Source organism: Podarcis cretensis (genome assembly GCF_951804945.1).
Source record: "Podarcis cretensis genome assembly, chromosome: 2".
NCBI classification, from domain to species: domain Eukaryota; kingdom Metazoa; phylum Chordata; class Lepidosauria; order Squamata; family Lacertidae; genus Podarcis; species Podarcis cretensis.
In genome coordinates, this window is record NC_137171.1 from 70,346,414 (window position 1) to 70,363,004 (window position 16,591).

General features: G+C 46.5%; 1 protein-coding gene across 2 annotated transcripts; it reads left to right on the plus strand.

The window, feature by feature from the left end:
- Nucleotides 1-777: 777 nt before the first annotated feature.
- On the plus strand, nt 778-15,127 carry KIF20A (kinesin family member 20A). 2 transcript variants are annotated; one of them, XM_079964321.1, is made up of 19 exons: nt 778-903; nt 3,797-3,955; nt 4,240-4,326; nt 4,750-4,869; nt 5,189-5,327; nt 5,419-5,606; nt 5,704-5,848; nt 6,538-6,738; nt 6,890-7,001; nt 7,199-7,270; nt 7,723-7,866; nt 8,085-8,250; nt 9,447-9,602; nt 10,123-10,262; nt 10,399-10,501; nt 11,630-11,840; nt 13,295-13,386; nt 13,594-13,731; nt 14,520-15,127. In XM_079964321.1, the coding sequence occupies exons 2-19, from the start codon at nt 3,815-3,817 to the stop codon at nt 14,841-14,843; spliced, it is 2,679 nt and encodes an 892-aa protein (XP_079820447.1). In that variant the 5' UTR covers nt 778-903; nt 3,797-3,814; the 3' UTR covers nt 14,844-15,127. The 2 variants fall into 2 exon arrangements, with proteins under 2 accessions (XP_079820447.1, XP_079820448.1); XM_079964322.1 differs by lacking the exon at nt 778-903 and adding an exon at nt 955-974.
- The last annotated feature ends 1,464 nt before the right edge of the window (nt 15,128-16,591 follow it).

Consider the following 16,591-nt stretch of genomic DNA (forward strand, 5'->3'; position numbering starts at 1 on the left):
GTCTGTCTTTTGTGTGGCTGGAATGCGGCCTATCATATAAAGGTAAGAGTAGCACCTTTTGCCCACCGTCATCTCTAGCCCCATCCACCACTGGCAAATGGCTCCTGGAAGTTTTCCCTTGATGTAATGTGGGGTTTTTTTTTAACTAAAAGAATGTTCCCCATTCCTGGTGTAAGGGATCTGGGCAAGGCTATCCATGTTGCAGTTGGAGCAATTGCACCAGGGCCCATGTCTGCAGATTCTGAGCTTCCTTTCCCACCCCCACCCCCAAGAAAAAAGCAAGAGTCTTTTGGAAGCTGATTTAGGAATCAAAATGTGACTGGACAGGACCCTTTTTTTACTTGAAGTCAGGGATGCAGGTTTCACATAGCTCGCCCGAGCAATTCACGATGTCTGAAGGGTTCCTTCACCTTCTACTGTGATTGGCTGTGAAGTAATCCTCTCCTTTTCCTTGGAGTTTGTGTTGTAAGGGGGGTTGCAGCCAAAGGTAGCCCCCCTCCCACTTTTTATGAGATATTTGGAGGTGGGTGGGGGCAAAAATTGGCACTGGAATGGTGGCAGGGGGCATATTTTGTGGCCCAGAGGGTTTTAATAGAGGGAGAAGAAGCAGACCGAAGTACACCGCCCGCTGCTTCTTCCATTCCTCTCAGACTGAGGCTGGACTACATGCGACAAGAGCCGGAATTAGAAACAGCCTCGCGTTAAGCTCCGCGCTGGCCACGCCCCGGATAGGTGATTAGCCGCTGAGTTTTGCGCGTCCTGATTGGCTGATCGGGCCGACCGCGAGGTTTGAAAGAGCAGGAGAAGCAGAAGAGGATTTCGAGGCTCGTACGGACACCGGCGATCGAGCGGACAAAGCTTGGCGGGCCGGGCAGAGGAGAGCACGGCGCGGGGGAAAGCCTGGTGAGAGGGGGGAGAATTGCTTTGGACTCAATCCTTGCTACTGGTGTCGGGGAGAAGAACGAGGCTCGGGCGTGAGTTGCTCCTTTACTTCTGCAACGGCCGCGGCGGGTGATTTAAGTCTCCCGCTGCCCCTCCTAATGTGAGCGCCGAGCGGGTCTCATTTTGGCTACTCGTGAAAACCTCCCCCTTTCACTAGGTTGGCAGTCGCATTCGTAATTCTGGGCATTTATTTATTCCAATTCCTCTTTACCTTATGGGACCTGGAAGATACGTTACAGACGCTAGGCTTGAGGCGGGTCTCCTGAATTCTCCCTGAATTAGGAAAGGAAAGGAAGAGGAGGTGGATCCCAAAGGCAAATTAGGTAGAGTGGCATGTTCTTTTTACATAATCCTTTGCAGAAGCTGGTTAAAGAAGCTACGCTTGCACGAGGGTCACATTCCTTGCTGCTATAATAGTGTCTGAGCCAAACAATGCACTTGCTAGCACTTCCATAATGAAACAACGTGCCCACATGATAGTGTTTTCGCTGCAGTCCTAACCCCACTTCCTTGGAACTAAGTCCCAGTGGATTTATTTCTGAGGATACTGTATGTGGTTGGGAGTGTACTTAAGGGCTGTCCCTTGATTGGTAGAGACCACGTGTGTTGAATACAGAAGGTTCAGTCCCTGACATCCTCAGGTAGTGCGCAGACTGGGAAAGTTGCTCTCTGAAACCTCGAGAGCTGCTCTCAGCAGGTAGAACAGACAATACTGGGCCCAGATGGAGCAGTGGTCAGGTAAGGTACCTCCAGATTTTTATCTAGTTAGTTTTTCCTAGAATGCAATGCATCTCTAGCCGAGGTATGTTGCTGGTATCCTATCTACTGTTTGGCTAGTGGAGGTTGTGAGGGTTGTTTGTGCTAATGGTAATTATCCTCTAATTTAATTCGCTTCTGTTGAGGTTTAATTGGCAGAAGCCCATAAGCCAAAACAAAAGTCAACATGAAACAAAAAATTGTTGAGTGTTGACTTGCAGATGGTGATCTAATGCTGGGCTGTGCAGAAGGTAGTGTTGTGTGCCATCCCAATCTCCAAGAGGTGTGAGATTCCAGGGGTCCATATTTCCTTAAAAGACTTAGAAGGGGGACCAGGCATTCATCCAACTCCCTCCCCGCCCCTGGAAAAAACCACACCATCATAATAGTAGATTGGCATTTGCTGCTAGGCCTTTGGATGAGCTACTGTAGATTTCTGACCACCCCACCCCTCAGTTGTTTAACAATGGCAATAACAAAATGTTTCTCTTCCCTGCCCTGCCCCCCACACCTCCACAAAATTAAAAATACTGTACAGTACTGTTGAAATGAGAAGTAAACTGGAGTCGGTTTTTGTGTATGGAAGGATTGGGAGCTCAGATCAGAACTCGTACTAATCCTTGGCTCTGAATTATTTTATTCTAATGGTATGCCCTTTGCACCTGGCTTCAGTTGTTAGATTTCAGGGCTCTGGTAAGAACAGGAAAAAACAACAGCTGCTCAAAACTGTCCACTCCTGATCTAAAGTACCTTTTTGCTAGTCCTCCCCTTTGATTGGTTAGGTCAGTAGTTAATCTGTATAGCTGACATGGATAATCTTGCTTTTATTTTTAAAAAAATCAAAGTGATCCATCAGAGAACGTTGCAAAAGTTATTTCAGATTACTTTTATTGCATCAGCTATTTCAGATCGTTTTTTATTATAGCTTTGAAAAATGACTGAAACTTAGTTATGTGGCAGTTTAACAATCTTCTGACTGCAACCTTTTTATTTTCCTTATCCCACAAAGTCATTTTCCCCCCTGAAACCAATAAGGGGGGGGATTAACTTTTCTACAAAAAGGTGAATACTTTCCTTCATACTTCATACAAGTTGCATGCTACCCTCTGGTAGTATGCAGGTGTTACAGGTGTTACAGACAAAGGGGGGGATACCCAACTAACTCATCAGGAGCATTGGCCTCCTGAGCTTGCATGCTAGACTGTAAGGACTTGGCAACAGCACACACCACCACTGATTTCTATACACTTTGCTCTGTTATACTGGGCTCCTAGCACCACAATAAGGCAAGGAAACCCCAATTTCTGAAACATAGAAATTCACCAGAAATAGTCAAGTAGATGGTTTTATTCAGTTCCAAAAGGTAATAAAATTGTGTTCCAAGGATGGAGGGGAAGGGACCTGACTCATGGCATGAATGGGATAGGGACTCCATAATTCTCAAGATGTATCATCATGTATCATCACACAGTTAACAGCCCTGACAAAGGGGCCAGACTAGGTGTTATCAGAGGGAAATGAGACCCAGGAAGAACAAATAAAGGTGCAGAGGGATGTTTTCCTGACAAGGGGATACGTATGGGTAAATACTCTCGTTGTGTGAAGTGGGTACTTGAACCATGTGTAATTGACAGGGGCATGTCTGGATCTCAGGTTTCTGTCTGGGACATACCTATGTTTTGATGCTGCTTTGTGAAATGTATTATGGGAAATTTTGGGAACTCTTAAGAAGCCATGTACCCTTTGTTCTGGGCTTCTTCCTTGTTTCAGTTTGGGAACTGAAACCTTACTGCAACAATAAAGTGATCAAGGCTTCCTAGCCGCTGTTTTGCTTCAGTTTGCCTGGCTGTGGTTTCTTGCTTGAACCTGACCGATTCAGAACCTGCAGGGCTAGGCCCTAGCAAAGCTAGGAAACGGTTTCAGTATTGTACCCCAAGATTTTATCCTTATCATAGGCATCACACATTTTGCAGTTATAGGAAGTGTTGTTATAATTTATTTAGAAGTGGCAAGGAACCTGGAAACCAGTGGCAAAGTCTGGCAGTGGAACTTATGCTTCTTTTTCTATTCCTCATCCTATGATGGGCTTCTCTTGCAGCATCAGTGTGTAGCCGCTATGGCCTCCCCAGTAGGGCTGTTATCTGATGAAGAAGCCGTCACTTCTCCTGTGCTGGAGTCCACTGTGGCAGAATGTGGGGCTGGCTTGTGCCGAGACCTCTTGCCAGAGTTCTCTGCCATCTCTTCAAGCAGTGAGCAGGTAAGAGCGGTGAGGTGAAGAACTAAAACCCTTGTTTGTGCTCCCTGGGGGGGTAGCCAATGTGATGCTCTTTAATATGGTTGGACTGCAGCTGCCCATCAGCCCTGTCCAGCAGGACCCATGGTTGGGAAAGATGGAGCTGTAGACCAACAGCGTCTGAAAAGCACCTGATTGGCTACCTCTGGTCTGGTTTCAAAACAAGTAAAAAACAGCAAAATGAATGGGCTAGTATTGCCTACCTCTCCTAGGTATGAACCTAAAAGTCACATGTGACTTCTCCACAGGCCGCTTCTGATGACAATGGAAAAGTGAAGGTATATGCAAGAGTGCGACCCCTGACACCAGCCGAGATGGAGAAACAGGAAGATAAAGTGAGTTTATAGGCAATGCATGGGCCAGCATCTACGGTGTGTGTGTGTGGGGGTGCTTTTGCCAATCTCCTGGGAGGGAATAGACACTGGTCTCTGCCCTTATCCAGAGGTATAATCACACTAGGAGGTTGCCCCCTTTCCCTGTCTGGCAAGGGGAAGAGCAGCCTGGCCCCAGCCTATCCCCCTCACCAAGCTACAATTCCCCGAGTTCCTTATAAAGAAGGATCGATTGTTAAGCCATCCTGGTAATTGTAGCTCTGTGAAGGGAATAGGGGCTCTTAACGACTCTCAGCACCTTTTAAAAAACAACAACACAGCTCCCATAATTCTTTGGGGGAAGCCACAAATGTTTAAACTAGTATCAGGGGGTGCTCCTGCTGTGGCAAATAATGTTGAAGGCAGAATGTTAACTGTCCTCTCTAGGGCTGCGCCTGTATTGACGATTCCGACACCCTTCTTCTCAAAGCACCAAAGGATTCCTTCACCATGAGAAACACTGAACGGGGGCTTGGTCCGGCAGTGCACAAATTCACCTTCACTCAGGTATGTACTTGGATCTTGGGTTTATGTAGGATTCAACATGGACACCAGTTTTTTTTTTAAGGATTTTGCAGGGCTCCACTGAGGAAAAAGTGGAGAAGCAGGGGCAACCCTTCCCCTCTTCGTTTTACTGCCTAACTCTAACCCTCTGAGGGGGAATGTGTGGCCTGCCTCCTATTCTGACCTGCAACTCCCATCAGCCCTAGCCAGCACTGCCAATGGTCAGGGTTAATGGAAGTTGTAGTTCCACAATGTCTGGAAGGCCCCAGGTTCCCTTTCTCTGCTCTCTAAAGGAACTAACCTGTAACATTTGGGGTTGCAGATCTTTGGGCCAGAGGTGGGTCAGGCGGCTTTCTTTGATGCAACGATGAAGGATGTGGTGAAGGGTGTGCTCCATGGGCAGAACTGGCTTGTTTACACTTATGGCGTCACTAATTCAGGGAAGACTTACACCATCCAGGGTAAGAAGCACTCAGTCTGTGCTGGCTCAGGCAAACACCTTTGCCTAGTGGCGGGGGGCACTTGTCTGCTCACTTCTTCTTTGACTTGCAGGTAGTGGTGCTGATGTGGGGATCCTGCCCCGCTCCCTGGCCATCATTTTCAATAGTATTGGGACGCGGTTGTACCGGGCCATGGATCTGAAGCCCTTCCTCTCAAGTGAGGTGACCTGGCTGGACAGCAAGCAGGTTCGACAGGAGGAAATGAAAAAGCAGGCCCTGCTTTGCAGCAAGATGAAGGAGGTGAGTGTTCTTCCTGCTCGTCGAGTCTCTTGTTATAAGAAGAAAAATGCCCTGATCAGCAACTCAGTGGTCTTCCTTCCTTCCTTTGGAATTACAGGAGGAGCTGTATACTTCTCTGAATAAAAGTCACAGCACAGCATCCCAGCTGCAAGCAGGCACAAGTGGAAGCACTGACAGTGGCTTAGGTGGCCTCTCTTATAGCTGCCAGTCTGCCCACCTGACAAGCACCAGCCAGCTAGAAGGTACCTACTGCCCTGAGCCACCTGTTTGGGGACAGGAGGTTTCCTAATTGTCATGATCAAAGCTGAGAAGTACCTCAAGAGGTGTGGAATCTCAAAATAGATAGGCCCACCCAACCCACAAGAGAGAAAAGGGGGGGGGGTATCTAGTGACAGCATCCACACATCAATTTTATAACAATGTTGAGGTGGTTTATGGGGACTCATTGATGGGCTTTACAGGTGTGGGCCTTTGGGCTTCCTCTGGAGGGGCTTGTAAAATACTCCCCCAAATCGCTTTTGGCTTGGCTATTGCTTGATGGCCAAAGCCAGTCTTCTGTCACTAACTACAAAGCAGAAACCATACTTATCACTCAGTAGAAGCTTTGTATTTTACCTCTCTCTGAATTTCACACCAGTGAGGGCATGGAAAGGCCTCCAGAAGAGTGAGTGGGCTAGCAATGAAGGGACTTACAGGAGACTTAAAATCAAGGCAGATTCAGAGGCATGTGAGAAATTTTGCAAGGGCAGATGCCTATGGCCTTCTTTAGCAGGGCAACTGCTGTCTGTTAAAACGGGAAGAAAAAATTAAAGTTAATGGGGAGCCAGGCGAGGGCATTGGGAAGGGACACCGTGTCTTTTGGATTTCAGCTGAGGCAAGCTGTGGGCTGTGGCAGTCACTGGCAAAATGCATGTTTGGCTTTCATTGACAGAAACGGGGCCTCGCTGGGCTGACCCAGATAATGTCTCAGTGCTGGCACAAGACGATGTGCAGTTTTCCATCTGGGTCTCCTTCTTTGAGATCTACAATGAACAGATTTATGACTTGCTGGAGACGACCACACTTGGCCCAAACTGCAAGAGGCCCACCTTGCGGCTGTGCGAAGATCAGACCGGCAACCCCTACGTCAAAGGTAGCCGTGGGTCAGCCAGCTGTTTTCCCTGGAGTCTGTGGGTGGCAGCATTGGTAACGTGGGCTGTGTAACGGAATAGGGTCTTGTCTGCTTGCTGAGGGTGATCCCTCGTACAGATGTGAAGCCTGAAGCCACATATTCCTGTTCCCAGATCTGAACTGGATCAATGTTCAAGATGCTACTGAGGCCTGGAAACTGCTGAAACTGGGCAGGAGAAATCAGAGCGTTGCCAGCACCCACATGAACCAGCATTCTAGCCGCAGGTCTGTAACAGCGCCATAATTTTATTTATTAGCGGGTGGGGTGAAAGTGCATGTCTCAAAAATGGCAAAACATGTCTTTCGCACAAGAAAACAAAACCCATGGAGGCAGGAGGGCAAGTGTGTGTCTATGAGATAGGGAATGGGGGCGACAATCTGAGCCCAAGCTACTGGTTTTCATTACTTTTTGCTCTTTGCAGTCACAGCATTTTCTCCATTCGCATTCTGCACCTCCAGGAAAGCAGCAGTGGAATGGAGCCAAAAATCAGCGAGTAAGTCAAAGTTTTTGCATGCAGTGAAGGGCAGAATTATGAGTTTCCCTGTCAGTTGGCTGAAGGGCAATCTCATTTAAGGGTAGGGGAGTTCAGAAGGGCTAATGGGGTGTGTGGGAGAGAGTCCTCACCCCCCAGTCACAATGGGCACTTCTCAGACAGACGCCCACTGTATGTGTCAGTGTAAAGCTTTCAGGGGCTTTTCCAGTATCCCTGCAATGTGCCAGACCTGGAATGAAAATCTCCTATAATTAGTCCCCCGTTTTGCTTACCTGAAGCAGAGCAACCTAAATCTTCCATAGCACGGAATTAACAGGTTTTAGTTGGGTGTATTTGGCAGTGGTTGAAATATCTGGTGTGCAGGATTTCTAACCTGAAGAATGCAACACTTGGGTCTAGTAGGATTAGACTTCCTGTATCCCGATACTGACACCACCCTCCCTCCTCCCCAGGATGTCCCTCTGTGACCTGGCCGGCTCAGAGCGCTGCAAAGAACAGAGAGTTGGGGACCGCCTGAAAGAGGCAAATAACATCAACACCTCCTTGCACACGCTGGGGCGTTGCCTCACTTTGCTGCGCCAGAACCAGCAGACCAGGTAAAGCTCTTCCTAGCTCTCAGTCCGACGGCTCCTCATAGCTCTGACTTGAACCCAGCAAGGAGCGCTTCCTGTAGGATGTCCGCTCCAACTTGAGATGTTGCTGGTTGTGTGTAGGGTTTGTCGAATTTGATTCCCAGCAGGTGGGGTGCCGGCTATGGTTGCTGCTTTGCTGCTCCATTTCTGGAGCTTAAATCCTCTTCCTGTATCCTTAACAGGCTGAAGCAGAGTGTGGTTCCCTTCCGGGACAGCAAGCTCACCCGTGTGTTCCAAGGCTTCTTCACAGGACGTGGGCAGTCCTGTATGATTGTTAATATCAACCCGTGTGCTTCATCGTACTACGAGACTCTTCACGTGGCTAAGTTTTCAGCTATTGCTAGTCAGGTGAGACACAAAGTTGTTGAAAGTGAAACTAGGTGCCTGCAAGGTTCCATAAATGTTGGCTGAACTGTCTCTCTTCTCCCCTCCCCATGGTGCACCCCAAAGTGTGCTTGTTACACTTGTACTCTCTCTCCTACACCTCTTACGTATTTCCCCATTTTCTTTCCTTTAATGATGATGATAATAATTTATTATTTATACCCCACCCATCTGGCTGGGTTTTCCCCAACTCCCAACAGAATATTAAAAACATGATAAAACTTCAAACATTAAAAGCTTCCCTAAAACAGAGCTGCCTTCAGATGTCTTCTAAAAGTTGTTGTTTATTTTCTTGACATCTGAAGGGAGGGCATTCCACAGGCGGGCACCACTACCAAGAAGGCCCTCTGCCTGGTTCCCTGTAACCTCACTTCTCGCAGGGAGGGAACTGCTAGAAGGCCCTCAGTGCTAGACGTCAGTATCCAGGCTGAACGATGGGGGTGGAGATGCTCCTTCAGGTATACTGAGCCGAGGCCGTTCAGGGCTTTAAAGGTCAATACCAGCACTCAGAATTGTGCTCAGAAATGTACCTATTTATTTGTATTTATTGCATTTGTTTACTGCCCTTCGCCTGTAGATCTCAAGGCTGTCCACAACATAAAAACGCAAAACACATAATAAAAACAAGAATGGAAACAAACTAATAAGCCCCCAGACCCCAGCCTCTCTTCTCCAGTATCCTCTCCACACCTTATCTTGGCAACTTTTGGCTAAGTTCAGCAGCACCTGCAATCCCCTCTCTGAAGGACCCTTGGGTGCTGGTGTGCTATGTAGCACAGCTGGTTGGCTGCAAGAGAGCGGAGAAACGGGCAAGATTGGGGAATATGGTGTATCTCAATCCTTGCCAGGGGAGAAACAGACTTTCTACAGTATGAGGAAGGACAGATAGCTGGTTGTCCTTTTAGGGAGGGCTAGATGTGGCTTATTAACCTCCAGGCATGGACGTCAACTGGGGCAGGAGAATTTCCAACAATGTGTTAAACTGCCTAGGTTAAACATAGGGCTGTGGGGCATAGGTGGGAAAGCAAGGCCTTAGCCTTGGCCCTGGGATTCTCCCTAGGCCACACACCCCTGTGCTATCCTCAGGTGCATTTGCCTGGCTGGGATGTGCCCATTGCTCTTTGGAATATGTCAACAGCAACACTTTGTATGCCTTCCAGATCCTACAAGCTCCTACAAAGCTCCTGTCGATTCAGTCTCTCATCAAGGAGCACAGCCTCCGGGGGAAGAAGATCCCTGCAGAAGTACTGTATCAAGAAGCTGAATCGGACGAAGAGAGCGAGGATGAAATGGATGTGACCACATATGACAAAGAGGCAAGTGCTCGTTTGTCTGTCGCTCACTGAGAAAGTCTCCCATTGGCAGAGTCCCTTGGTAGACTGGAGCAGTCAGAAAACCTCTTATGGACCCAGCCAAGAATAAACCGTGAAGTGTCAACTGAGGTTCAAGAATTCTGTGTCCTCACGCAGGAAAGAATGAAAAGCTGTCTGATTCAATGATAGCCAGTTACCGCTAGGCCCCCAAACCTCCTTTGGATACTTATTTGCCCATTAAAAATTGAGTAGCTGTGGTAATGCTTGGATCTCTGGGGCAATTCCTCATCTTGGCTGTTCTGGAAAACATGGGACTCAGCTACATTAGTAAAAAACCTGCGTTTTAAATGCGTTATAAACATGCAACACCAGATGGCACTGGACAGCACAAAACTTTTCTATGAGATTTTACATACAGGGTTTTTAAAATTTTTGTTGAATGGTTGAATTTATGACTTACAGCGTTTTATTCCTGTGTGTAGATCCACCCCAGTTGTCATGTTCCTTTCCTCTCTTCCTTCAGGACCTGTTGCGTGTGGTTGAAGCTGTGCGAGACCTTCTGCTGAAAGAGCGGCAGGAGAAGTTTCAGCTGGAAATGCGTCTCCGCGATGAGATCTGCAATGAGATGATGGATCTCCTACAGAAGAAGGAACAGTGGACCAGGTACTGTTGGTGGCAAAGGGCTGTGGAGGCATGTCTGCTCCTCTCCAGGATTGGGCCCTGGCATTCCATCCCACATCTTGTCTGTTCTTGATATGACTCTTTCCCTGCCCCCCTCCTTTCACCTTCCTCTCTGCAGTGAGCATGTGGACATCCAAAAGGAGATGCTGGAGGACGTTTATGAGGAGAAACTGAACAGTCTGAAGGAGTCACTTACGGACTACTATCAGGAGAAGATTGAGGTGCGTGGGGTGAAAAAGCTGTGGGAAGGAGGTGCTGGAGGGTTTCCTGAGGGCAGGACACTGCAGTTCCAAACCTTAGCACTGACCTGAAGCAAGGCACCCAGTTTTATTGGCATCTGCAAAACTGCAGGGCCTCATGACATCTTTTAAAAGATTTAACAAATTTATAATGGCATACGTGTCATCAAACATGCGCTTTAAGTCCATGAAAGCTTATGCCAGGGACACCCCAACGTTTTTGGAACCGGGGCACATTTGAAAATCTCAGAAACTCATGGGCACTAATCAAAAGTCATTTTGCATAAAGAAAAAAACACCTGCCAGTTCTCAGAACCCCCAAAACACCTACGCCATGCTCCCCAAAACAAATTGAAGACAGGCTAAAGCATGCCATACACCCCAAAATAAGGCAACCCCCACAAAAAGCCCTTTAAAAAGACAATTGAAGCAATTCAGGAAGAGCAAAGGGTGTTTGGGGTGCTCAGTGAGGGTGTCAGAGGGTTCCATGGTCGGAAACCATGTCTGTCTCTGGGCAAGCAGGAGTGACCTGTGCACAGTTCAGGAACATTTTCATATAACTGGAGAATGCTGGGGGTGTGGGGAGAGAAAAAAGCCTTTCCATATGTGCGTGGAACAGATCTGATCTGTGAAGAGGCTATCTCCCAAACAGCCTACTGAAGGCTTATAAATAAATAAGCAAGAGGTTTGTGTGTGTTGCCACCTAAAACCCTTGGAGGAGTGAACTACAAATGTGATTTGATAGGTTCTGTATGCAGGCACATTCATGGAATCCTTTGCACACTTGGCACTGAAACTTTTGGCTCTGCCATGGATTTCTGGGTGCATGAGAGTCTGCCCAAATGAGAATCTCACAACCCTGCAGGACAGGGATGGCAACCCATGGCCCTTCCAGATGTTGTTGGGCTCCAATTCTCCAGGGGTGATGGAAGCTGTGGTCCAGTAACAACAGGAGAGTAGTTGCCAGTTCCCCATTCCTACTACAGGAGATTCTGGGGAAGTTTGATCAGCTTATCTTCTGCCGCTGCTGTTCATTCTCATCTCAAGTTGGCAGGCTGCACCTTCCCAAACAGAGCCCTTCCTGTAATTTGTCTTGTTTTCCTCCCTCAGAGTCAGGATGAAAAGATAAAAGAGCTGCAGGATGCCTTGCAAGAAGCAAAACGGCAACAGCAGCTCCAAGAGAGAAAGGAGGCAGATCCGGAGCAGACTCCTCGCAAATCCAAACGACTGGCAGCAGCAATGCCTGCCCAGAATCAGGAATTGCTGCAGACGAAAGCCAAGTTAGAGCAGTGTCAAGCAGAGCTGCAAAGAACTGCAGAAGGTGAGGCGTTCTCCCCCTTGTAGTCGCATGGGCTTCAAGCAGGTGGTTGTCAAGAGATCAGACTGCGCAGCATAAGTCTAGTGAACTGCAAGCTGACCTAGCATTTGGGAACCTTGGCTTCTGTGAGTGAGCGGCCATGAAGTGTTAAAGCACACCTAGGATATCTGCCTATTATTAGTCTGGGACCCCTGCTCCTCCATCTTTATCTCTGAAAAATGGTTGCACATTGCAAGAAGTACAAGGAATGGAGACTTAATATTAAATACAGTGGTACCTCGGGTTACATACGCTTCAGGTTACAGACTCTGCTAACCCAGAAATAGTACCTCGGGTTAAGAACTTTGCTTCAGGATGAGAACAGAAATTGTGCTCTGGTGGCACAGCGGCAGCGGGAGGCCCCATTAGCTAAAGTGGTGCTTCAGGTTAAGAACAGTTTCAGCTTAAGAACGGACCTCCGGAATGAATTAAGTATGTAACCAGAGGTACCACTGTCCTTTTTTAATATGGCAGGTTCCCACCTGACAGAGGCCAAAATTAGAGGGGGGGGGGAGAGAATCCAAATAATTGATTTAAGGCCATTTTTGTTTAATTTAAATGCCCTACCAAAATTATGCACTTTGATCAAATTATAATTTTTTTTGAGCATGTTTCTTTGCAAGACAATTGAAATACTTGAGTTCGTAGCCCTGAAATAGCAAGGTCTGGGGTGGTGAAAGCCAAAGAAGGGGGATAAAGTCCCTTTGACTATTAGGATCCCACCCAGTCGTGATCCTTCAAATGCTCCCCCTGCCCCACAAACATGAGGTGTAGAGACATAATGCAGAGACGAACCTGGAAAATATACAGTAGTACCTCAGGTTACATACGCTTCAGGTTACAGACTCCGCTAACCCAGAAATAGTGCTTCAGGTTAAGAACTTTGCTTCAGGATGAGAACAGAAATCGTGCTCTGGTGGCACAGTGGCAGCAGGAGGCCCCATTAGCTAAAGTGGTGCTTCAGGTTAAGAACAGTTTCAAGTTAAGTACGGACCTCCGGAACAAATTAAATACTTAACCTGAGGTACCACTGTAGTTCATTTCAATGTTTAGTGCCCCTAGTCTAGCAGTATATTTTCTAAATCTTCAGCGTTTCCCATTGTAGGGTAAACTATTTTGCTCTCCTCTGGCCTGGGCAGACTTCCAAACTGCATTATTGCTATAGGACATGGCTCTGTAGCAGAAGGAAGGGGATTAAAGCAATGCACAACTTCTCTAAAAATAGCATTGTCAGGGTTCAAATCTGCTTTGAAACATTGCTCCTTAAACTGAGTGTGGAAAAAGACCTGGGTAGCCTGGCAGTTCTTGGGTAGTATATTCAGCATTGCACATTTAAGAATTCAGCTCTTGTATTGAGGACTGGCAAAAATTATTTTAACGGTTGGGCTAAATTGCAGTGATCTGTGGTTTGTCCTTAGAGTTGCGTAAACACCAGAAGATGCTGGAGCCGCCACTTTCCTCAAAGCCCATCACAACAAATGTGGACCGGAAGCTGGAAGAAGGCCAAAAGGTAACTGCCAGACCTTCCTTTCCTGGCATCTGCCAACCTCCTTCCTTTACCCTGGGCTTGAATGGCAATGTCTCTGAAACCTTCATCTGCTGCCAATGGGTGCATAACTTCTTTTTCTCCCCAACCACAACTTGCCACTGTATGTAGTCCAGTCTTCCTTAAGGGGCTGGATGCTGCCTTGTGCTTAACGGTCCTTCCCTCTCTCAGAATGTAAGGATGCTGAGATCTGAACTGCAGAAACTTGGGGAGTCCCTCCAGTCAGCCGAAAGAGCATGTTGCCACAGCACAGGAGCCGGGAAACTGCGTGAAGCTCTCTCTAAGTGTGACAACATCCTGGCGAAGCAGGTAGGTGAAGGAGTCTCCTAAATTTCAGCAGCTTACAGGGGGCATGCATGCTCTGCTACACAAGATTGGTTTTGTCCATTTTAGTCAGTTTACATTGGTGTCTATAGACTGAACCATAAAAATTTCAGATCCAGCAGCACAACACACACACACACGTATATCCAAGGTGACCTTTGATTTAATGGTGGAAATCCTATGAAATAAATAGATAAATCCTTAGCGTCCTTAAGGTTCTGTGCCTTGATCCATTTTTATCTTGTAAACTGCTCTGAGAACTTCGGATGGAGTGTGGTGTATAAATTAAATACATTATTGTTGTTGTTGTTACTATTATTATTTATTTGTGCCAAGATTGTGCTTGAAAGTGCCAGATCTGATATTTATGTTTTGGTCCATGGAGACAGATGCTACTGGCTGGGGAGAGGTGGGGGAAATCCCATATAAAAACATTGTGCCAGTTTTAAAAAAAACATTAAACCATTTTCTGGAGTAGTTTGTTTGTGCTCACAACCACACTGCATTACAGAACACTAGTAGCCATAGAATCAACCCCTCCTGCCTCAGTTGTCATAGACCAGTCCACAGGATTTGGTGGCTGGGTGAAGCAGTCCCAGAGGGGCCTTGTTAAGATCCAGGCACCTGTCATCTTCATCTCTAATGTTTCTGAGTCCATAAGCATTTTCAGAAGTCTTCACATTCAGCGTAATTGGCTGAAATGATTGGCACCTGTCTTACAAGAGGGGAGGCTCCATCTTCATAAAACTGAATTTCTCCGCTGGCTCTTCCAGGACCAGACTTTGGCTGAGCTGCAGAACAACATGATGCTGGTGAAGATGGATTTGCGGAAGAAAGCAACCTGTATTGCAGAGCAATTTCACACTGTGCAGAAGCTCCAAGCAGCACCAACCTCTTGCAGCAAAAAACGGTTTTGTGCCAACAATGAAAATGTGCAGCCCAGAAGTCAACCTCCCTTCAAGAAGCCTTTCTTGCACAATTTCCTGACTTGCACAACAGCCATGCCTGCTGTAGCAATAGAGACCCCCTATAGTAGTATCCTACGTGCCCGTGGCTCTCCAACATCTAAATCCATGGCTTTTGGCAAAAAACACTGACTTTTTGGGGGTTGCAGTGTACCTGGGCACAAGCAACCAGTTGATAACTTTAATATTTTCCTTCATGTTAATGTGTTGAGGCCTGAGCTAACTAAATCTTTGGCTTCCCAAAGATGGTTACTTACTATGCATGCCCTCTGTTTCAGGCCAGCTGCTACTCCAGTGTATATGGAACCTGGATTCATATTCCTTATGTTTATCACCTCCAATAGCTTATGTTATGCATGTGAAATGTTTATTATCTATGTTAACTGTATAATAAATGTACCTTGTGTCTTCTAAAACCTCATGTCTATGTGAACAAGCTCTAATAAGGGAAACCTTTCCTGCATTTGTTTTTAAGTTTCTTCTAGTTGCCTGGTGGAGTAGGCTCCACAACCACGAGGCCATAACTGTTAAGTTTTCCCTTTTCTTGCAAGGAATCCTATTCGGAACAAGGGAAACGTTGACAGCTATGCACGAGGCTGATTTTTGTGTCCCTCTGGTAGCCCAGGCATGAGACTTCAATGGTTAATTTGCACATGATCCCTAATACAGAAAGTATTCAAAATGGAACAGATTTTAATGGAATGGAAGATTTTAATGGAACAGGCAATGTATCCTACACAGTTGTGCATTTCTGGACAAAGGTACTGTATTTTTCGCCCTATAGGACGCACTTTTTCCCTCCAAAATCTTTTTTTTTTTTAAATAATTTTTATTAACTGGCCAATCACATCAAATTAAATCACATCATATAAATTCCGAATTACAAAGCCAAATTTTTAAATTTTGTTGGGGGAACCCATACTTCAAGATCCAAAGGGGAATTCAGATCATCTTCTTATTACTGCGTTAATGTCCAAATCAGTCCAAACAAAGTTCATAATTCTATCCAGTCTTATCTTGGTGTTGCCACATCATATCTTGTTCGTATAATTTCTCTTTTTCCTTTACGATCTCTTCTGTTAGTCTCCTTAAGCCGATAGCAAGTGTAATAATCCTGTGTGGATTTCCCATTCCTCCACTAAGTCCAGATGGTTTCCATATATCTCCTTCGTAGATAACATCACTTTTTCCATCGTAAATTTTGGCATTTGTCGCTCTTAAGTCCCACCGAGGAGTTGATTCACGATATGTAAACAACTCTATTTCTCTCTTTCTCCTCCCAGACCCAAGAGCTCCCAGAATGCCTCACAAAATGGCGAACGGCATTTTTTCCTGATTGCGTCACTCCAAAACTCTTAGCTTTCCAGCTTCATCTTGAAACATTGCTTTGGATCGAAAGTTTATCTCCACACAGCCTTAAATCCACAGCTTAAGTCCTTAATTTCTGACTCATTAGGGGAGGGGGATTCTTGTTAAGTCACATAAAAAAGTAGAGGCAGGTTTTTCCCCCCCCTCCCCCCTCAGTCATTACCGTATCTTGACGTTCTTCTCGTATTTTATTGTTGTCTTGTTATCAGAGATCTCTCCTGTCAGCAGTATTTACTCCCCTTTTTCCTTGATGTATGTGCAATTAATCATGTCCAAATTATTTCTTTTAAAGATCATTGCAACCAGCGGCGCAAATCGGGGACGGCGTCGAGGAGTGCCGAAAATCCCACAGGAGGGCTTTGTGCCTAGTGCCCCCACCCCCACAAATTCAGGGGTGGTATAGGGCACAGCAGGCAAGGGCCGTCCCCCCCATAATCCTGGGGGGGGGTTAAGGAGGCTAATTACCCCCATCATAGCCTCCAAATTACCTCGTGTGGGTCGGAGAGATGTTA